This window comes from Cydia amplana, chromosome 23 (assembly GCF_948474715.1).
Source record: "Cydia amplana chromosome 23, ilCydAmpl1.1, whole genome shotgun sequence".
Classification (NCBI taxonomy): Eukaryota; Metazoa; Arthropoda; class Insecta; order Lepidoptera; family Tortricidae; genus Cydia; species Cydia amplana.
In genome coordinates this window covers 9,263,348-9,287,870 of record NC_086091.1, presented here as the reverse complement: position 1 = coordinate 9,287,870, position 24,523 = coordinate 9,263,348, and the positions used below count along the sequence as shown (strand labels likewise).

The following is a 24,523-nucleotide window of genomic DNA, read 5'->3' as shown; positions in this document are numbered from 1 at the left end:
GTTTCGATCACCTTACGTTTATAAATAAAGACAGATAAATATTTAAAAAAAGTTATATACATACATTATTACATTTATGTATAAAAAGCTGTAGGTATCCAAAACATGTTGTTGATATCGGCGGGAAAGCTTGAGAGGCGACCGTGAATCTAGCGTGTCGTCGAATGCTCGGAAAGGCCCTAATAATAAATTCTATTTTCTTTTCTTTTTTAATAAGCTGAATTAAGCCCTTGCTACACGGTCGCCGACAAGCCTTCTAACCGTCTGACCTTGGTCTGACCTTGGTCAGTTTTGGTCAAATTTTGTTGGAAACAACTGTCTACACGGTCCGTCCAGACCAAGGCCACGCGGTCTGAGGGGCTAGTCGGCGACCGTGTAGCAAGGGCTTAAGCACAAGCTCAGCAAAGTTGTAATTGCTGGTTGAAACAGAGAAAGATGATTTCTATATAGACGGCGTTTTTCTCAATAAATTCACTTTGTGAATTATAATTTCTACGGTAGGATAAAAGTAGTAGTAGTAGTAGTATTGTACAAAAAGACATATTAATAAAAATAACAAAAAAATAGTAAGAAATACAAAGGAGAACTTATCCCTTTGAGGGATCTCTTCCAGTTAACCTTTGAGTAAACGAGAAAGGAATGATGAATGATGTGATGAAAGGAGAGACTGAAAAGAGGGTGACAAATGCAGCAAAATGTACGACAAGGTACCAGAAAGATAAAGGATATAAATACATACAAAATGTATAGGATAAACATACATATATTACACAAAAAGGAATGGGGAAAATACACTAAACATTGGAAAGAAGTAGAAAAATAGAAAGCAAGTATACAACAGAAATTTAGGCAAATTAATCAGTCAGATAACCTCTCCTTGAGCGACGCAACCGATCGTGCCTGAGTAGTAAATGGGCAAGGCCGATAAAAGCTACTTATTAGGCGCGTCTTTATGTATAAAATTCTATAGTACCATAAACAGTTCAAATTTAAAGGTTAGTTTCCACAAACTCATGAAAATAAACAAATACTAAAACATTAAAACACAAGACCGACCTTGCTTTTTCAAAAAAAAAATGTGCATTTATCAGGAAGTACACCGACGTCAAAAAAATGTATACATTTTTCGCCTTATTGCAAAGGTGTAAGGTGCAAAACATATATGTTTACAGTTTTGACGTAGGCATCAAAACCGATGTCAGTTTCAGTTCCGACCGTGAATTCGCACGTGTCACCCAATGCACGGAAACTACCTAATAATAAACACAAGCTCAGCGTAACGTTGTCAATGTCAGCTGTTATTTAATTGCTAGCTGAAATAAAACTCGTCGGCGCACTGCCAGCTGATTTCTACACACGCGGCGTTTTTATAATGAGTTTTCAATTTTCAAGTTCAACTACGCTCATTACATAGCTTGGGTTGAGAAAAAATAATTAGTTGTTCCTGTTACATGAACATTAACTTTAAAACACAAGTACTTTAACTGAATGAGACAATTGCAATAACTTAAAAACACCACTTATAGTAAAGAATAGGGTTTGCTCCCGGGAAATACCGGAACCGAAAGTACCGGGAATTCCCGGGATTTAGAGCCAAGCAAAGAACCGGGATTTCAAAATTTAAATCCCGGTACTCCCGGGATTTTCGTGGACTAAAATTTCCGGTACAATATTTGACTGCTTTCTGTTACTTAGCATGAAATATCATGTTTTATAAAGAAAATAAATATATTTTATCAATCTAAGGCTGATGGTAATACTTTTACGGCTGACCACTACATTAAAATAAAATTTTAAAAAAAGTCAATGAGTTTGACAATGCCAACAATATAAAAATGCGTAATTTGATACTTTAAGGGCATAAATGTTTGTACGATAAATAATTTTATACGAACAATTAGTTATTTTTTATTAACTACTAACTAGAACCAAAAATAGAGACAATTTTGTAATGAATAAAATACTACTTTTAATTCAAATTCAAACACGGTATAAGAAACTCACATATGATAATGATATTTTAAATGAATTAATAATTCTGGCTGAATAATTTCTTGATTTGTCGTATTGATTTCTGTTATTATATGTTCGAAGGTCCACAGCCCATTTTGAACGCATGCGAAAATTATCATTTTTTTTATCCTTTTTTACAAAACGTCTTACATATTTAAAAAAATGATGATATTACTGAGCCACAATTCAGTTTTTGCCGATCAACAAAGATAGTAAAAATATCACATGTAGTTTAGGAAAAAAAAACTAAATATATGAATGATTGTGTGACTTAGAGACACATATTATGGTACAAAAGAAGTGTGTACCTTCACTGGGCTACTTTTTTATTGTTTTAAGAGAGATTCGTCGTCGTTTTACGCTTTTTTTTACTGAAAATTAATGTGAAAACTGATTTTTGAAGGCAGTCTCGAAAGTACCGAAAATACCGGGAAATCCCGGTTCCATTTTTGCCCGGTACCGAAAATCCCGGTTCTTTTAAACAGTACCGGTTCTGCAATCCCTAGTAAAGAACAATCAAGCGCATAATGAAGCAAGTCGACAAAATAAAATAGGTATATTTTTTTATCCAAAATCCTAAGATTTTCCGATTACTGAAATAGATTTTAATTAAATATTCTCAAGGTGAGAGTAGGTAAACAGGTAAACGTAACGTCATGAAGGTACTCGTAAACGCAAGCTGGCCAGTATTTCTAGAGGAACAGCGCATGCATCGCCCACTGACGTTAAGTTCTAGATCCTAATAATAGACCTGTATTTAGCTGACGAGACGAGTCTGGTGTCAATATGAAAGTCACGGTGTGTCGGGTGTGTCACCGTCACGCGGTACGCATGCATTATTTTAATAATCACTTTTATTTTTAGTCAGGTTGTCGATACAAATATTTTTTATGTCTCACATCGTGTGAGTCACACGTTAAATGTGAATATCATTTTCAATCACACCTATTCTCTTATGATAGGTAAGAATTCGGAGTGCTTCGAATATCAAAAATCGAAAATGAGTTATCTGTGTCTCTATTGCTCCTACAATTCCTACATATTCGAGTGTGAAAACGGTACTCTGTAAAACTTTATGCTGTGGCTGTAATTTAAGGCATTATTGGTGTAAGTAATATGTGTTCAACAATAATAGTAGATTTTGATTCATTCTATTAAAACATTAAAACACATTTACAAAACATAATGCTAATAATTGCATATTCTCAACGTGAGAGTAAACACGTAAACGTAACGTCATGAAGGTAAACGCAACCTGCCAAGTAATTCTCATTCAATGTCTGAAAAATATATAAAAAGTAACTATATCATTACACGCACCCTAAAACCAGGGTACATTTTTTACAATGAACGTACACAACACTACATTAAAGAAGATCCATACAATCTCACGAATAAAATAATGTATTCTTTCAAGCGACCGTTGGATGTAAATTCACGATTAGCATATTTTATTAGTTCGATGACGTAACGCGTGTGAAGGTCGTCTCTCGGGCTAAATTCCACGCTTATCTCCAGACTTCTTTGATTTCTAATCACAACACTAAATCGAAAAGTGAATTCACGTGCATGAAACCTTTTCGATTGTTTTCTCTATTGTTTTTGACGCATTGGTGATATAGTTTTGAACGATATAAACGTAAATATGTGCCGATTGTTATGCTTTATATGGTATAGACGGCGACCCTAAATAAATATTATCCTGAATGTTGTATTAGAACCAATTAAATTATTTTCAGAAAATATTTTAATTTGTTTTTATTTCAAGTAGACACACTACTATATAAATTATAAACTTTAAATAAATGTCATATTTATTTAAAGTTTATCCTGAAAGGGTCGCCGTCATCGAAATCGATGAGGACTATAACTACTTACTTAATAGCATTTATTCAGGACATAACCTGCGTGATGGTCGTCTCTCGAACTACATCGCCCTCCTATCGAACGCCCGCCAATCTAGCAGACCTTTGACTTCCAATCATCAGCTAAATTGAGACGTGAACTCATCTCGCGTCGAAACATACCTACATTGATTCATACCATTGTTTACATAAGATAGAAATAACATATTGAGATCATAATAGTACCTTCGTAATGGCTTGAAGTAGTGGAAATAATCGATATTTTCTCTCATATCTTATCGTCTGCATCTATTTTCATAGGAAATAGACGTTGGAAGCAATTCCCTCTGTTACTGAAAGCCTATGTAAAATCAACAAGCTATGATTCCGCACCGACTTAGAAAGCAAAAAAGTTAACTAGTATAACTAAGTAACCTATCTATCTGAGGGCCTACCGCGAATATCGAAATTTGCAAATTGCAGGCATCTTTCTGGATTGGAGTAAAAGAGAAAATTGCCCAGAATTTGTGAACTTCGGTGAAGTGAGACTTTGGAACAAAATTTCAACACACCACACATCATTGTTACCTAAGTATTTCTATAACATTTCATTGGAAATGTCCATAGAAAGTTGCTTATTTTATAGCTCAGTGTAATAGTGGTGGCAATATCAACCCTGCAAAAACTGCAAAGATCTATCAAAGGTCGGTCGGTAGATCGGTGCTTCGCTAGGTGCACGACTGGTGCTGCCCTCATTTTGGCAGACTTTCTACGTTAAATCTTATGGAGTAAAATTAGTTCAAGCGGCTGCCGCTAGTACTAATGGCGGCCATTCCATAAGATTACCTGTGTTTGTGACGATCAGCGCCACTTCCCCCTCCACCGACTTCGCACCTTGCCAATTAGCACTTTCATAATTTGACCCGCAATTACGTATAGTTTCTACAAGTCTGTGTATGAAGTTATACTAGAGATGAGCCCACCGAGTTTACGAGTGTATTATGACATAATAACCCGCCACGTGACACGAACCTTTTATTTATTATTATTATTATTATTATATAATTATAGGCGAGCAGCTATTGAGCTGATGAGCCTATGTCACACAGTGTCCAGTGTTATATAGTTCAAAGTTTGTATAGTCATATCACTTCACTAGTAATCATCAGTCTAACTTATTGCTTAAAAGCCAATTGTCCAATCTGTTTTTAAACACATTGACCGAGGGGGCAGTCACAACACTATCCGGTAAACGGTTCCAAGCCGCCACGACACGGTTGGACAAGGAATGATTTAGATTATCATTTATCAACAATCATTTCATTAGCCGCAAAAACGGTTAGAAAAATGTATAGGTACCTAACGTACGAGTAAATAAATACTCTTGGGACTAGAGATGGGCGCCGGCGGGTAAATACCGGGAAAATACCCAAAACTACCCAATCTACCCGATATTTACCCGTATCTACCCAAATTGTTGGGTATTTAAAATTTGTTCGTATAATTGAAGAAATTTATTATATAAATAAGATATATCAGCATTATTATCGTATAAATATGAAAATAAGTTAAAATAAAGTACACAAATCACAATCACACAACTTTTTTGTACACAATTAATGTAAAAAATTTTCGACGAGTGCATTTTGTTCACTGATTTGTGTAATTTGTGTTGTAGGAATGTTAATTTAATTAAGCTATTGTATACCGTAATATTATCTACATTTCTTTGTTAATTTGTGTACCTATTATTATTTTATGTATTTATATTTTTCCTTTTTTTTTTACCTACTATTTTTAAATTATTTTCATAATTTGGATTTGATATTTCTACATTTTATTTTATTTATTGTTTAATACAGTAATTTTATCGTTAGGTATATGGCCAAATTTGATTTACTGAAACCGGTATGGATGAAATTTTGTCTGTATCTAGATTGTTTGAAAACACAATATGATCCAGTAGGTGGCACTGCTATAGGTATATAGCCAATTAGATATGAGCGCCGATAGGCATTTAGCCGCCGGCGGCGCGCCGGTCAAAATTGGTCGGCGGTGGCGGCGAAATGGCGGCGTGGCCTTGAAACACCTTCGATTAATGAAAAAAGAATTCAAACCAAAATTTTACCGAATAAACATGTCTTTGCTGTAAGAAAGTCATTAAATAAATGCATTTTTTATTTTCAAGGATAATTTATTGAATAATGGTACGGAAAAAATTGATATCTTATAAACTGTGGATAAGCGGTATCGCGCGGCATCAGAGGCGGTCTTAATCTTGGCGAGGCTCTCCGGAAGATCTTAGCGAGGCCCTTATCTTTTGTGCTAAGTTAAAAATTGCGGATTGACTGTATCAGGGAAACGTCTTGTCGACAGTCCAAAGAAAATCGAGATCCGTCATTAACCAATATCGATTCAACAAAACCGATTTATGTCAAAAAGTGAGGCCCAACGCCGAGCTCCATGTAACACCGAAGACTTGATCTCGACGCCTCCCAATGCGAGGCCAGAGGATGAGCTGAAGGTAAGCATACAGCTAAGAATCTAACGTCAAGTGTAAGCTTGGCTGACGGCCGAACGCCTGGAGCGCCGATTGCGGCGCGCTTCTGTGCGAGGCCGAGCTGCAAGAGAGCAGAGCGAGGGCGCAGGCCGATAAAGACTGAAGCCATAGTGTTAAAGATCTGGAGCTTTCCTGCGGGCGCATTCGTGCGACGCCAAAGGCCGAGCTGCAATGGAGCTAAGATCGGATAAGGACCAATGCTCAAGCGTTTTAAAACAGGCCGAAAGTTGAGCTCCAAACAGGGCCAAAAACTTGCAGGTTCAGATAGCGGCTTAATTCCATGCGAGCGATACAAGGCCAAAGATTGAGCTGCGAAAGAGCAAAGCTTGAAATTTGAACAGTGGCCAAGTTTAATTGAGACCCGATTCCGACGCTCTTCCATGCGAAGCCAACGGCCGGACATTTGGACGTGGAAACGCTTAATATCTCAAAACTAACCCCATTTTATACCTTTTAAAGACGTTTAACCATGCTTGCAATGGTTAAATTCGCGGTAAATGTAAATGACTGACGGCGCCGCCGCCGCCGACAAAATTTTGTCGGCGGCGGCGGCGGCGCGCCGGCGCGCCGCTCATATCTATAGCCAATAGTGTTTTCAAACAATCCAGGTACCGGTTGAAATATATGCACAAAATTTCATCCAAATCGGTTTCATTAAATAAAATTAGGTGATATACCGACAGCAGCGCCACCTACCGGGTCCAATAGTTTTTTCAAACAATCCAGGTATCCGTTGAAATATATACACAAAATTTCACCCAAATCGGTTTCAGTAAATCGAATTTGGCTATATACCGATAGCAGCGCCACCTACCGGGTTCATTTGTTTTCCCAACCCTTCAGGAGCCCATTGAAATATACACACAAAATTTCATCCCAATCGTTCCAGCCGTTTAAGAGGAGTAGAGTGACAAACACACGTATTGTAGAATGTATGTATTAAGATATTAAACATTTGACAAATTCCTTAGTCAATACAAATATTATACATTTTATAGAACTACATGAGTATCAAAAAAACTGTTATTTACATTATCTCAATTCAATTGATTACTCCGTTTCCAACTTTTATTTATACCCACTCATTTGGGTAGAAAAGGTAAATACCGGGTAGATTGCTGGCAACCCCAGGCTAGCATACACAAATTACTCGGAGCTCTGCGACTTTTTATTCGAAATTAACATGTAAAATCATATAAAAAACAGTGTTGGTGAATTTAAAAGATATAATAGCCGAAGGACTTCAATATTATAAGGATTAAACATCTAGCTGAGACGGATTAACATCAAAATTAGATCCCGGTAAGAATTAACATCTGACCGTTTCACTTCGAAGTTTGACAACAAATCTTACGTATGTGCCATACTCATTTTTGATTGGACGACACACTTGACAGGCGTGCACTACTACCAACCGCACAGGCTAAATTAATATTACCAATACAAAAAAAAAACAGTGTTCGTTCAGAAACTGCGAATCGATTCTAAGTATCGATTATACACTCGATTTAATAAGTAATTGACGCAGAATAATAATGAATTGTTCCGAATGTGGTTTAATGATCGCCAACAACTCGGAGTTATTGAGTTGTATATCTTGTAAAGAAAACTATCATTACAAATGTCTGCATATTACCACAGCCGTTTATATGAGAGCAAATTATGAAATTAAACGCGACTGGCGCTGCTCCATCTGCACAAATGTTACATCCCGACGCAAAAATAATATCAACCCGGTGATGGTGCACGATCAACTGAATAATACATTCCTGAATGAAACAAACATGTCTATAGATCATCTATTACATATGGACCAAATCAACTTTACCCACTCGGACGATACTCAGAACTTCCAACTATCCCAACGGAACTTTCAAAATTCCTGCAGCATGACCGGCAGCACCAGCGGCACCGGCGGCAACAGCTTAGAACAAATCGGCGCTCTATTAGATGTTAAGCTTAGAAATAACAACATTTCAATTATAAATGAACTGAAGAGGATAATTATATCAGAAATAAACACTACAATCAATCAGCTCAAGCACGAGTTCAACCAACATAGCTTACAGCTTACTAGTCGCCAAGATCATCTGGAACTGCAATTGCAAGAAACAACCGCTCAAATAGATATGTTACAACAGGAAAATAAAGTCATTAAAACACAGCTACAAGAATTACAAACGCGCCTGGATCAAACGATGAATGTAAATAATAATAACAATCACAGGACAATCGTTTTATATGGCTTGGATGAGTTTTACAATGAAAACGAGGATGACATATGTTATCGACTCAATAATATGTTCTACGACTTGTTAAATATTAACATTAACGGGTTTATTGAAAGTGTAAAGCGAATCGGAAAACGAGGAAACCGTCGTCCTCTTGTCATCGAGCTAATTAGCAGACGCATGAAAAATTACATCATGAAAAATTCTAACGCATTTAGGAATACTGGATATTCTATTTCGGAAGTGCTAGATGGACACGCTCTAAAGTATAGACAACACCTAAGAGATTGTCTCCACAATGCCCGCGAAAGCGGAAAATACGCTGTCATCCGTAATAATAAACTATTTATTGATGGTAAAGAATTCATACCGATACCTCCGGTGCAATCAACGGCAACACCTACGACGCTCAACAACATAATTCAACCTTCGTTGGACAAACGCCCATCTGAGGAGGAAAATATCACAGTTCGTGAGACATCTGAGGTAGAAGACAACATAGGACGCAGCAATATCACAATTCACCACACACCTGTGGCAGAGGACAGTGCACAACACAGCAACATTTCGGCCAACAATCCAGCAAACAATCAGGGCGCAACCGGCGGAAACGATAATCTTTTTCGTGTATAACACCGTATATATACTCCACCAAAATATAAACGGCCTTATAAATAAGGCGGATATGTTAACTGTTCATTTACAAACATTAATGGAATCGAATAGGCTTGTAGACGTACTATGCATTACGGAACATAATATGAAATCTGGTGACGAAGTACATCTCGCTGTTTGTAATTATCAATTAGCTGCACATTACTCAAGGCCTAACAGGAATGGAGGGTCATGCATACTAGTCAGAAATACCCATAAATATGTAGTTTTACCAGATATTGCCCAAGCCTCCGTCTCGAATATTATTGAATGTTCGGGTATAGAACTAGTAGAACATAAGATCATAGTAATCTGTGTATATAGAATACCTAATAATAACTTATCAAGATTAGACGTATTTCTAAATAAATTACATAATATTCTAACCAAAGTCTGTTACAAAAACAAAAAAGTAATCGTTTGCGGTGATTTTAATATAGACCTGTTACAAAGAACGAAACAATCTATTTTATTTAAAAGCCTCTTAGAGAGCTTCAATCTAAAAATAGGAGTACTAGAGCCGACACGTCTTGGTAGTAATACCTGTATAGATAATATCCTACACAATGTACCCGGAAGTAAAACTGAGGTGTTAGAATTTGCTATATCTGATCACACAGCACAGTTAATGCGATGCCCGGTCAAAAAAACATGTAGGTTTTCTCACTGGTATGTTGTGAAGAGAGATTATAGTGATGAAAATGTGTCTAAGTTTGTAGAGTGCTTAGAAAAACTCAGTTTTAATGAAGTTTATATGACAGATGATCCCAACATAGCATTTAACTATTTCATGGACGAATTCACTCTATTTTACAATATGTGTTTTCCTTTAAAAAAAATTAAAGTAACCTCGCACAGTCGCCCTAGATGGATAAGTAAGGGTATAAAAAAATGTTGTAAGAGGAAGCGAGATCTCCTCTGGAAATATAGATTGCAGCCAGACATAAACAATAAAAATAACTTTCAGCGTTACTCCCGTCGATTGAGAAACATCATATTGTTAACACAAAAATCGCAAAACGACCATTATATAAATAATTCTAAAAATAAATCAAAAGCAACCTGGCACATTATCAACAACCCGAAAACGAGACGCCCAAAGGAGACTATCGAAAAAATAAAAGTTGACGGCAAAGTTATCACAAATCCAAAAGATATAGCTGAAGCATTTAATAATAATTTTATCAACCTAGCATCTTTGAATAGTAATAATGACAAGCTGAATTTAGAGAATAATAGTAATAAATATAATAACAATAGTAAAATTAATAATACAATGACGTTTAATTCAATTAATTCAATATTCATGGCACCAACAACTTGCGATGACATCCGTATAATTATAGATTCATTAAAAAATACACATAGTACAGGAATCGATGGACTAACAACCAATGTCATTAAAAAAGTAAAGCACACTATCTTGAAACCTTTGACTTTCATAATAAACTTAAGCATTGAAAAAGGGATATTTCCAGACAGGTTGAAAACATCTATCATTAAACCCCTCCATAAGAAAGGTGACAAACTGGATATTAATAATTATCGACCGATAGCGTTATTATCAATACTTTCAAAAGTTTTTGAAAAAGTTATTTATAATAATATCAGTTCGTACTTTGAAAAGAACGATCTATTTGCCAAAGAACAGAAGGGGTTTCGGAAAAACAAATCAATAAACATGGCTATATATGAATTACTACAGATAATCATGGCAAAAGTAGACAAAATAATACCAGTCTGCGCAGTATACATGGATATGACGAAGGCTTTTGACTTCGTCGACCATGAATTATTGTTAAGTAAGCTATACAGATATGGTATACGAGGTAACGCTTACGATTTGATCAAATCCTATTTAAGAAATCGGAAACAAATTACTCAAGTGAATAGAATATGCTTAGACAGTAAAACTGAATTCACGTTTTCATCAGATACACAAGAAATAATACGCGGGGTACCGCAGGGTAGTGTTTTAGGTCCTTTACTGTTCAACGTATATATTAATGACCTCCCACTAGCCGTTGAATATCCTATGATACTCTTTGCTGATGACAGCACAGTAATTATCTCAGGAGAAGATTCAGATTTAGAGACATACCAATTGAACATTAATAGAACGCTTGAAAGGATAATTGAATGGATGGACAAAAACAATTTAAAAATTAATTTATCTAAAACACAAATAATGAATTTTAGACAAAGAGTTAATAAAACAATTGATTTAAATATTAATTATAAGAATACACAGATTGACGAAACTGAAATGACGCGCTTTTTAGGATTACATTTAGACAATAAATTGACATGGAAAAATCAAACCGATATAGTATGTAGTAAACTAGACCAATATTCCTACGCTTTATATAACCTAAGGAAAGTAGCTAATCAGGCTACTGTGCTTACAGCGTATCACGCATATGTAACGTCCACTTTACGGTATGGAGTTATATTCTGGGGAAACTCCACAGATAGGGAAAGAGCGTTCAGAGCACAAAAGAAATGTCTTAGATCAGCATGTAATGAAAAATTTTTAGAGTCATGTAAACCCCTGTACATAAAACATCAAATATTAACTTTACCTTGCCTTTTCATCTATGAAGTAGCTATACACGTAAAACTTAACATCGGTCAATATACAAAACTTAATAGCATTAGACATCAAGGAGAAATATACGCAAAACCATTCAAAACGGCCTTACTTTCTAAAAGTGTTTTTGGAATTGCACCGAAATTGTACAATAAACTCCCAAAATCCATCTTATCAGACTGTAATAATTTACAACGTTTTAAGAACATTTTGCATGACTTTTTATCAAAAAAAGCCTATTACTCCATTCAAGAGTACCTCTGTGATACATTTTAACATATGAGACCGCTTTTGTTAACTAATAATGTACTTAAAAATATTGTATTCTGCATGACTTATGTATTAAGTAGTAATAAGTAGTTATAGTTATAAGTTTGACTGTTTGTACGCCTAATGGCAAGACCATGGTGATTCTATATTTTAATGTTCCATCATTGTATATACCCATGTTCTACAGACAATAAACGAATTATGAATTATGAATTATGAATTGGGTAAATACCCGATAAATACCCGATATCTACCCCAGGTATTTACCCGCCGCCCATCTCTACTTGGGACTGGTAAATATCAAATTATATCTCGTAGTCTCGTAGATAAGTTTCTAAAAGTTCATTGGTTCCGAACAACTTAGTATGCCGTATGCCTAATAAAATCAAGATCTAGACTCAGTTTTAGTTATAGCAGTTTGTTTTGATAGTGCATACCGCCGCGGCGCAGTGGTTCCGCGTTCTAAATTTGAAATCTCCCGCATTGACCCAGATTCACGGAGTCTGCAGCGCGGATGAAATCTTTTATTGTTGTATGTATGTGTTTCTCTAATTTTCGGTAGGAATACAGTAGGTCTGTCCTTATGTATGCTTAGATCTTTAAAACCACGCAACGGATTTTTAAATAATTTTGATGCGGTTGTTTTTAATAGATAGAGTGATTCCAGAGGAAGGTTTATGTACCTATATGTAATTTGTTAACCCGTGCGAAGCCGGGCGGGTCGCTAGTAATTGCCATAAAGGATGACTCACGCTAGACCGGATCGTGCCCGGGCGTCCGACATGTCATTTTCTATGACGGCTGATCGGTGATCACGTGGTGCTTTCCATGGAAAACGAAGCTCCGGCCCGGCCCTGGCCCGGTCTAGCGTGAGTCATCCTTTAAATACGTATTTAGGTACTAGTCTCCTCCCGTGACTAGGTCTATTCAGGCTTTAAAAAATCCTAAACATTTTTCACCGCCCTTAGAGCGTTTTCACGTTATCTGAGGGGCTACCGCGAAAAGCGAATTTCGCAAATTGCGGGCATTTTTCTCTATCACTCTAATTACGCCTTCATTGGAGTAAAAGAGGTAGCCCCTCTGGTAACTGGTCCGAAAAGGGAATTAAAATTTCGTCGTCATTAACGAATCAAATTCTTGAAAGTGTTTTATTCGAAACGATTTATTATCGATATTTATTACTACTTACAAGAAAAATCATGATTTCCTTCAATATTTTTTGTGCCTAGTCACATCCGTATCCCGGCACGACTTTTGGCAAAATTTAACCGTCATAATGTCGTCGTAAAACGGCCATAAAAGTGTCATAACGCGAATTCCAGGTCGCTGGCCAGAACAGAGTAGTTACCGTGTTTTACGGCCCCGAGAACGTTGCATTGCTTTGCTTGCAATACAAGCTAAATTGCTATTTCATATTCATGTTTGCCTATATGTTTTTTAGGGTTCCGTACCCAAAGGGTAAAAACGGGACCCTATTATTAAGACTTCGCTGTCCGTCCGTCCGTCCGTCTGTCACCAGGCTGTATCTCACCAACCGTGATAGCTAGACAGTTGAAATTTTCACAGATGATGTATTTCTGTTGCCGCTATAACAAAAAATACTAAAAACAGAATAAAATAAAGATTTAAGTGGGGCTCCCATACAACAAACGTGATTTTTGACCGAAGTTAAGCAACGTCGGGCGGGGTCAGTACTTGGATGGGTGACCGTTTTTTTGCTTGGTTTGCTCTATTTTTTGTTGATGGTGCGGAACCCTCCGTGCGCGAGTCCGACTCGCACTTGGCCGGTTTTTTACTCCCTCGGGCCTCGTCGTAGCGTAAGTCATCCTTAATCCACAACTGCTGCAAAAAACGTTACGTGCATCTGTTTGAGCGCTCACCCACATCCCGAATGCCATTTTCATTACATCATGAGAATTCATGTGTCATCTTTTCATGTATGATAAATTCATCAATAGGGAGACGACAAAAATTAGTGGGATCGTCGACGTGATATTTAGTATTTTAGCTGGCCAAAATACTATCACGTCTGGCTGTCACGGCTGGCTGGGTATTCCTAGGAATACTCAGTGGGGGGCACGCATCGTAAACTTGAAAAGCCTTAAAAAATATAGGTGTTTAGGTTCTAAGAATAATAAAATAAGAAAGAATAGGAATACGGCCACGTCTACTATTACTTATACTCGTACCTTACTACTAAATACTAGTTCGGTTGTGCTCTAGTTTCGGCCGAAGCCGAACGTTTGGCCGAAAGATCATTTTTATGCATAAACCTACCGACAACGAAACTGAAACCAAAACTTCGGTCAGACAATACTAAATACACAGTTGTTGAACTTCTTAAAAGACAGTCATGCAGGTTACCTACCTGCAATCCATAATATATCGTAGGTTTTAGCAAAAACGTTGATGAGTCAGTCACTGTCCACAGTCAAGGGTTCTCAATTTAAATATTTTCCTCCATGTTTTCCTTCATGTGTATAATTTAGTTACGCTATATTGTCATTCTGGTCACACGAGATGCCATCTTAAGTCTTATTATTGTATAGGTACCTACTTATGGTGCCATTCTGGTGGCAACTGCAGCTGGTTAATAGCAGTGTTGCTGGTGCAGCGTTGCAGTAGCGAGAAATGGTTTACACTGTCAATCCTGTCGTTGCCATCGCTAGGGTTGCCAAAGAACTATTTTTTGGTGGAATATAGTATTTTCCAGAATAAGGCAGGTACATTTCAAAAAAATATAGTACTTTTAGATAAAATACTAAACATTGTAATATACGTTTAATCGGAAGTATAGTATTTTAGCGTGCTATATATTTTTCCAAAAGTATAGTACAGAGAGACAAAATATAGTACAATATACTATATAATATAGTACGGTTGGCAACCCTACGTATCGCTGTCGTCTGTCGTTTTTAAAACTTTCAATGATTCACTAAACTTATCAAGCAAATTGACAATGATCGTGTCAATATCAACGCTGCATCAGCAACGCTGTTGCAGATGTAATCCGAATCTAACCTTTATTTAGCTAATGGACATAACATGACCTTTAATGCATTGTCAACACTCTTCAATGCGCTTGCGGCATTGGTTGTTTAATAACAAACATAAAATATGAATGTTGAACACATTATGCAAATAATTATGTTGGGCGAGCCTTTATATAAACACATAGTATTCCGGTGTTTATGGTCCAATGAGTACCTAAAAGCTACGAGCAGGTACATAACTATTTTTAGATCCTTCTACATAATTATATCCTAAACACTGTCGCTAATAGAAGCAAAAACCGGCCAAGTGCGAGTCGGACTCGCGCACGGAGGGTTCCGCACCATCAACAAAAAATAGAGCAAAACAAGCAAAAAAACGGGCACCCATCCAAGTACTGACCCCGCCCGACGTTGCTTAACTTCGGTCAAAAATCACGTTTGTTGTATGGGAGCCCCACTTAAATCTTTATTTTATTCTGTTTTTAGTATTTGTTGTTATAGCGGCAACAGAAATACATCATCTGTGAAAATTTCAACTGCCTAGCTATCACGGTTCGTGATATACAGCCTGGTGACAGACGGACGGACGGACGGACGGACAGCGGAGTCTTAGTAATAGGGTCCCGTTTTTACCCTTACCCCTACGACATGACTTCTTAAAACTATCATGGAAGGGCGGATAGGACGCAAGCGGGGTAGAGGAAAACTCAGACGCAGCTTTTTAGAACAAGTGAAAGAAAAAATTAGAGGTCGTGTCGTATCAAGAAGTCAAAGAGCTGGCGCAAGATAGGGAATGCTGGAAGATACTCCACCGACAAGAGGATAACTCTTAAGTTGATGATGATGACATAACTAGTGTTTATGAATGCAATTTAGTGCACTGTTTCATTGGTATAAGAGGTTTCCATTGATCCATCTTTGTATTCCTGATTTAAATCTGCTTGCTTTTGTTTTCCTTCAAGAACGCTTCGACCGTTGGATGAAACTACCAAGTTTTTTTCAAGAAACTATGGTAATGTGGTGCTTATTAATTATTAGGTGGGTTAGAGACATTATGTATAAGCGTCTCCCTGGCAACAGCCAACGCATTTTGGCAACGCACAGCGCACATTACGTAATAGCGTCTTGTTGCGCGTGGCGCGGCGACTACGATTGTCTGCTATACACTACACCACACTATATGAATCTTGTCTAAGTTGTACCAACTAAGTGCGCAATCTAAAGCAAATATCGTACGATGTGGCGACTTGGTAGTTGGTTCGCGAGGCGCAAGCCGCCTGGAACGGCCATATGCTGTATGAATGGGCTAGGATTATAGCGGGATTGTTATCATTGTCGTATGACTCGTATGATTACCATTTAACATAAGAAATCTCTCAGATCAGATGTATCTCTGTAACATGTAACATACATGTATGATCTGAGGCTTTCTTATTTACTGGCCGACTTAAAAATTTTCTGTTCGACGGAGCCGAAAAGCGGCAACTTCTTTCGGCGAAGCGGGTCGAAAATAGACGCTTTCGGTGGAGTTGCAAACGCAGACAAAGAAGTAATGAATCAATAAAGTCATTACCATCATTACGCTATAAAACCGAACGCCAATTGCTCACAGCATTGTTAGACTTTATAGTCAATTGTATCCTGGGAAATCGGATATGCTTAGCGTTACGACTTTGTGAACAATCGGTAAATCATTTCTCAAATTAATCTCTTGGAAATATTCTCACGTGCAATTGGGCTGGATACCTGGCGACTGACCATATTTAATATGGACAATGCTAACTTATTAGCTACCAAATCCTAGGGATCATTTAGAAGGTGCGAGAACTCGCATGCGAGTTTCATTACATTGCGTCATTTTATCGGTCGGCTGAATTGGCGTAACCTCAATGGCCCGCAATGTAACTTAAGATCGTATACGAGTTCGCGCGCCGTCTAAATGAGCCCTATAAGATGGTTACTAAAACAAATGCACATCGAAAAAACAAATCATCTCTCGCAAATAAAGCAGATATGTCTTCAGTAAACAAGCTCAGTAAATCTGACTGGTATGCACGTGGCCACTTTATTACCCGACTAAGGGGAGTGGGTTATGAGACTTATGAGTTTTGCTTATTAAAGTAGTTTCTATTTTACTACTGTTACATGATGTGTTGTGTTGCTAACATTGTTGTTTCAGTTAACCTTTGTTATATGTTAGGTAAGCAGTAAGCACAGCTTTTATGTACTTAGCTTTGAAAAAAAAATGCCTCGCCATTTTCTTTTTACAACTCGAGGATATTAACTAACAACAAAGTAACAGCAATGACATTTTAGCCCATAAGGGCCACAAATGCAACTTTCCACTAACCCGGGGTTAACCGGTTAAACCTGGAGTTACCATGGCTACAATTTGACACTGAGTTAACGCTAAGTATGTAGTATAACTATAACACAAAAGCGTGCTTATCCTGGAAGTCAAAAGCGTTTGGAATGGATTATCTAATTTAAAAAAAAAAAAAAAAAAACAAACCGATTTTCGACCTCGTAGTAGCAAAAATGTTTAAAGCTATTATAGTCCACAGCACACAGCACAGCAGTATCTAGCTTCACAGGTACCTACAATAATTAAGAATTAAGCACAGTGTAGAGATAGGTAACCATAGAGAAACAAACAGGACATGCGAAACTTCAGGAAAACGTAACTCAAAATACATATTTTACCATTTTTACCTTTCAAACACAAACTTAGCTTGATCCAAATATTCGGAGCCACGACAATAATACCTCGATTTACATAAGTTAACCATAAACTATACGTTCTTGATCTAGATTTTTTACACGACCTAATAATACGGAAGCCAAGATTGCCACCCAAGCAAATAAAAACTCTATTACAAAAGCATAAAGTCTTATTTAGTTTAGACAGCTATATATAAGATTTGTTGATCTACACTCTACAGGAAATGCCGGGAAGTTATTTTGTTCATTTATTTCAGTTTGTCTTTGAAACCATTTCAGAGTTTCGTAACGTGTTTATGGAGAGAGTTTAGTAGACATTTATTTATGTACTTAATAGAGTAAGTTTCGGTGTTTCGTGATGGTTAGAAATAGTATGCTAATGGGAATCCATTTAGCGTTCCGGCTGAAATAGGTATACCTAAAGGATGACTCACGTAACTCACGTTAGACTGGGCCGTGTCCGGGCCGGAGATTCCGAAGCTTCGTTTTCTATCGTTGCTAGAAAAGGTCAATCAAAACTTAAATAATGTATGGAAATAGTCACGTGAGTTTTCGTAAAATCTGTCGTTCATTTGTTCTTTTAGTTTGGCGCTTGTCGGTGTATGATTGTCATCTTGGCTAGGTCCCTTGGTTCCCTGCTTGGTTGGTGTCGCTGACCTATATACTAAGTACATATATGCATAAATAGGACGTTGACATTTCGCGCGACTATGCAGCAGGCCACAATACGGCACGACAATGCCGTGAGATCTAGAATGTAACCTATACGGTGTTGAGCACCATAGATAAGCTAACAGTTGCGTCATGTGTAGATAAGCAATGCAAACGCTTGCGCATTCTCAAAGTGCAGTATTTATAGATGTAAGTAGTGAATAATCCTTTGCCATCGTATTTTCACGGAAACGCATGTTATGTTATTTCAGTCAGTCAATAGTACTTAAAGTATTGAGGTTGACTGAAGTGAAGTAACATGACAAATACGAATATGTTTCCGAGAAAATACGATGGCGAATTTAAACAGCCACAAGATTTGGAAATAAGTACGGAACTATTTAATAAAGAGATATTTTTAATCGTCGTTCAAATAAAATACGTCAATCAAAAATTCTGATTTGCACAGCAGAATGCAATTTTGCTGTGATATTAGTTTTTTCCTGTGCAGTTCGTTTTTAGGTTAGGTTAGGTTAGTATTATTTTGCTGATCATATAAAAAAGTAACCTTTAATAAACACGTAAAAGTCGTCAAAATCTGCTTAATATAATTTGCATTGACAAGCTGATCATTTTAAACTATAAATCAAGTAGAGTCTGTTTGAAAACAGAAGAATCGTGGAATGTATTAACCCCCATACATTCCACGACTCTTCTCTTTCCGCACAGACTATATTAGACAAATACATACATGAATATGTACAAACTTTTTTGAAGATAATTAGGGTAGATATATGTAGGTATTCTGTAAAGACCAGTAGCCTATTAAGCTTTAAATCGTTATAATTAATCAGCGTTTAAAAACAAGGACGAATACCTATTAATAAATATTGAATTTATTCCAAAAAGAACTATCGTGGGAGATGTACAACAATTAAGCAAATGGTTTTTAAACACAATAAAGTGGCATTTTTAGCTTTAAAACTTTTTCAATTTATTATGGACTGGAGGAACGATTAGGTGAAGTTAGTTAATTGTATTTTTATTGACAAAGTTTTCAAATCACTAAACTTCGAATAAACCCATTTAAATACTGTGAGTAGTGAGTTTTTTTTTTAAGTTTTTCCTCGTAAACTTTTGAAATGAATTTTAGCTGCTCAAACACGTTTTCTCAGAATACTACATGTTGTCCACATCAAAATTGAATGTTCGGGGCAGTGTCATGCATTGCTACCTACATTTACATTTAAATGCGAATATCTGATGTTAGATAAACATAAAGATAGAGTCAGACTAAGCTAACTCTGCCTAGACTTTACAGTGACAATGTGTGGAAGTGTCAGCATGAATGTCAAATTCTTATGAAAATACCCACCCACCATATAGGTACACACACTTCCACATTTACTTCTGTCAAATTCAATGATTTCAGCAGTCAAAGAAATGCGTTTAGTGGCAATTTATAGGTCTACCATTTAACTGAGGTGGTTGTTAAGAAGTTATATGGTCAGTTACCGTCAGTCTGAAGACTTGGTTGCATGAAGCTGGGTTGCTGTTAAGTAAAAATTTAATATATAAACACTAGTTTTAATTCAATAACAGCTACCTTCTGCCAGAAAACCGCGGAACTTCTTTACTCTTACCAATCACTTGATCGGCGTCTAGTCCACTCTATGGCTGCTGCTCGACGCAACGTTGGCGCAACTGCACAGTGACGCCATTTACCATAGCGCTGACTAGACGCCACACTCAAATGACGCTAGTGTGCTCAAATAACTTAGGTGGCCCTAAGCGCTACTTGCACCATCCCACTAACCCGGGGTTTACCTGTTAAACCGTTAACCCAGTTTCAAATTGTGGTAGCCATGGTAACTCCGGGTTTAACCGGTTAACCCCGGGTTAGTGGAATGTTGCAAGTGGCGCTAAGTGGTAGACCTAGTAACAAAATTAGGTGGCAAAATTAAATCCCTTACCTCCTCCACGGACTTTTTGGAGAACTCGTTCATGGACACAATCCATTGCTGCACTAGTTCGTTCACAATAACCAGATCATTATATAACCACGTCAACAAGTCGTTCACCCACTGCACGCTCGGCGGGTCCGGGCCCGTGCACGTCGGTACTATGATGCTTTGGTGCTTCTTGTGCAAAGCCTCGGGCCCTGGTGACATGCGTCCTAGACGACGCTTGTTGGGAGGCGTTGCTGGCACAAACCCACTAGGCTTAGGCTTGAACGAGTTAAACGCAGCACTTTTAACTTTAGCAGTAGTCGCCAACACCGCATCAGCGCTGTTAACGATCTCAGTGGCCGTAGATTTAGCTGTTTTCGGTTCTTCCTTCGGCTTTTCTGGTTCAACAGCTTTCGGTTTGTAGCGGCCGTATGCCCATTTGGCTATGCCGAGAAGAACTATGGAGAAGAGTAGCCAGATGAAGATAAGCATGACTAGGTTATCCATGGCTGTGTCCATATAATCGAAGCTGCATATCAGATCGTCGACCGCCTCGGCAAGGTCAGCCATGGCACTCCATGTTGTCGTCCACCACGAGCGCTCTATGCCCGCCGCCGTCCCGCCACCAACTGAGGCCATTTTTTTTCTATTTCCGAACGCGCTATTTAGAGAACCAGCTCCGTCTCTTTCTCTTAGGGCGCGTTCATTTTAAACAATGAACACAGTATTAATAGTATGTTTGGTCGTTCGTTCGTTCGTGTTTAAATGTTGTTTCTGTTCGTGATCTTAGATGACATTGTTTGAGGCTGAAACAAATGAAAAACTGCGTTAGAATACTTCATTGCCATGTCATAGAATTCAATCATCATTGCTATCTCATAGTCCTAAAAATTATATGTTCTTACATAAGAAATACAAGAAGATGTTACAGGGTGATCATTTTTGCCTTATAATGCGAATTGCCCTTTGCCCTATAAAATATTACACCGACTGTTATCTATCTCCACTGTTATTTTTATTGTCTTGAGCAATAATATAGTAAAAAGTATAACTATTTATTTTGTATTGTATTACAATACGATCATTAAATCGATTAACAATAATTATTTATAATAATTATAGTCATAATAATTAACCTTGAGGTCCTTGAGTAACTGACTACTAAGCAGGACAATAAGGACATCCATCACATAATTACACAAGTGAAAATCTATAATTATTATATTATTCATAGCAAGATAGTTAAAGTAGCAGTCGATGGAAGTTGGATCCTACCAGCTGCAAATTTCTGCCATTTCTGACCAACTGAGTAGGTACCTTACCCTAATACAAGTCTCTAAGAAAAGCAAGCCAAATACAGTAGGCTACACAGTAGGACCAGCATAATGCGATCACGTTTAATATTTTAGTATTTTTCAAACAGTACGGCAACCACGAGCTTGACACTGACATATTCGCTAACGTCTGCGTAACTTACTTTCTATACGTCTCGCTCGCACTAATAAAACCAGTACGAGCGAGCGTGTCAAACCACGCAATTTTGCGATATTTTGCGTTTTCAGGTTATAAATTGCATGGAAATGTCATCAAGCTTTCTAAAAAATACTATATTTTCTGCGTACCTACCTGATATATGTACTAGTTTTCGTACATTAATTTCCTAGCCTAGCATTCAATCAAAGTTAAGTTCTCATTTTTATAATGACATTCTGAAATAATGTGAATTATATTCGACGTGCCGTCTGGTAATAAACCGTACCAATAGAAAGTCGCCTTTACTTTCGGCGATTTTTAGAGTTCTTTACAACCCGATCATAGCACGGCAACGACACGTGTGTCGCGATGCCTGCACGTTTTATCCTGTGAATAATACTAGCCACTGCCCGCTACTTTGTGTATGTATATCCCTCTAGCCACCCAGAAGGCTTACCGGGAAACGAAAATCGAAATTTCGTTATCTGCCTATCTATCACTCTTGCATATTCGAACGATAGAAAAGCAGATAAAGAAATTTCGATTTTCGTGTTTCGCGGTAGACCCTCAGAAATCAAAACTTGCCAAGAAAAATGCAATTTTGATGCTCCAAAATAATGAACGAGAGACCTCTTTAAAGGCCTCTGGACTGCAAGCTTGCTAGGATAATGATGATTTTTGTGAACAAAATTATCTCTACCCAGGACTCATTATCTCCATATCAAATTTTACTTATAATAACTGTTTTAAAACAGCCGTTGAATCATGAAGAAGTAACAGAATGTTCAGATTTAACTATTTGTTTTGAATTGGTTTTGACACGACCTTGATTCGTCTTGCTGACTGGCGCCCATCTCACGGACGACTTTCGACTCATTTCGCATGCACCAATAAGCGTGAGCAATCTTCAGTCGTGTCAAAACCAGTTCAAAACCATAAAAAAAAATTCTGAATCTGAATCTAGGACATTTGCGTTTAGTACGATTACCACCGACCGGCTGGAGTCGGGCCGCGCCGGAGCGCATTTTTAATGTGCCTATACATTATATTATATGTATGGCATAAGCGATGGAGTCCGTCCGGAGCAGTCCGCGTCCGCCAACCGGCTTGTGGCCGTAAAGTGCGCTCCGACTCCGCCCGTTCGGTGGGAATCGTAAGTACATTTCTATACGTAATATGGTGTGTTCAGATGCCTCTATACGAGTAGTCAGCTAAATAATTAGTGTACCTTGACAGTTTCCTTGAGATAACTACTAGTCTCGTAATGGTACGGAAGACGCGGCTAAGTATTTATAAGCCTTATTAGTGATGACTTAAGGTATACAAATGGTAGTTTAAGCATATCATTAGTCTAGGTAACACCAACTTACTACCGTAAGTCACTTCTGACGACTTTGACCAGTCTTTCTCTTGAATCACTAGGACAATGTCGAAACGTCGGGTAAATTTTAAGCTAAAATGTGAGAGTAAAATGTATACCTACGCGATAGTACCATCTTAGTCAGCGTACCTGCCGCCAGTGTCATTTCAGCATGCCATTTTAAAATAAGGGCGTAACTATACGATTGTATGGAGGCGGCTAGGGTCGAGAGACTCTTAACTCTTAACAAAGTTAATGAATACGGTTCTCCAATTACTGATACGGCTTGCGGCTGTTACGTGTGATGCGGCAGAAACACGGTTAACACTTAACAGGCATGGCAAATGATTGAAGTCGTTAGACATGATTAGTTGGTTATTACGTTAATGACACGAATAATAGTGTTACAGTAAGTACTGCCATGTCTTTGCACATGAGCGTTACCCGCCATGTGACTTGCCAGACAAAGTGCATTTTGATAGCTTAGACCAGTGGTTCCTAACCTTTTCAGTCCGGTCACCCCTATGACTAACTAGGGAACCTGATTTTACCCCTCCTCCCAATGGTAATAAAAAATAAAACGTGTATGTTTGCTGTATATTAGGTTAGCTTATTACCCCCGTAAAATACCAGTTTTAACCCCACGGGGGTAATTACTCCCAGGTTAGGAACCACTGGCTTAGACTGTGCAAATGTTATTTAAACGTCATAATTTCATAGAAGTTTGACGTTGAAAATAACACTTGCGCAGTCTGGGCTATAAAAATCGCTGCCGACTTAGCTTGGTCTAACTCTGTTTCTTGTTGTTTTTCAGTCCCGTCAGCCGGGCGATAATACTCGTAGTTTAGTAACACAGTTTCATAGAAGAACTCTTGTGCCACGTTAATCACGTTATATTCTTATCCTCCTGAGACCCAGAAGCATTTGTTTTGTTTTTGAATTTGGAACCCTTAGCTACAAACTAAAATATTTTTTGGAATATGTACAAAAATTTGTACGTAGGGTCTTAGAAGGTTAAAACTATCACAAAAATGCATGTTTGATTAATTTAAATGCCAGATATAACGAAATAAAGTTTAATTATATCGATTTATAATTCGAGTATTACAACAGCTTAGTAACCCACTTACATTTCAAATGAATAGCTCTATCATGCAAATGCTCGCCATAAGCTATAAGCTAATCGTCCATTGTCTACGTACCGATCGATACAT

At 37.6% G+C, this 24,523-nt stretch overlaps 1 protein-coding gene across 9 annotated transcripts in view; it reads right to left on the bottom strand.

The window, feature by feature from the left end:
* LOC134658792 (uncharacterized) overlaps positions 1-24,523 on the bottom strand; it is a 78,019-nt gene that overhangs the window by 29,183 nt on the left and 24,313 nt on the right. For all 9 annotated transcript variants that reach the window (XM_063514441.1, XM_063514440.1, XM_063514445.1 and 6 more), the window contains exon 2: positions 20,501-21,282. In XM_063514441.1, the coding sequence (XP_063370511.1) occupies positions 20,501-21,115 (615 nt within the window). In that variant the 5' untranslated portion in view covers positions 21,116-21,282. The remainder of the gene's footprint in view (positions 1-20,500; positions 21,283-24,523) is intronic.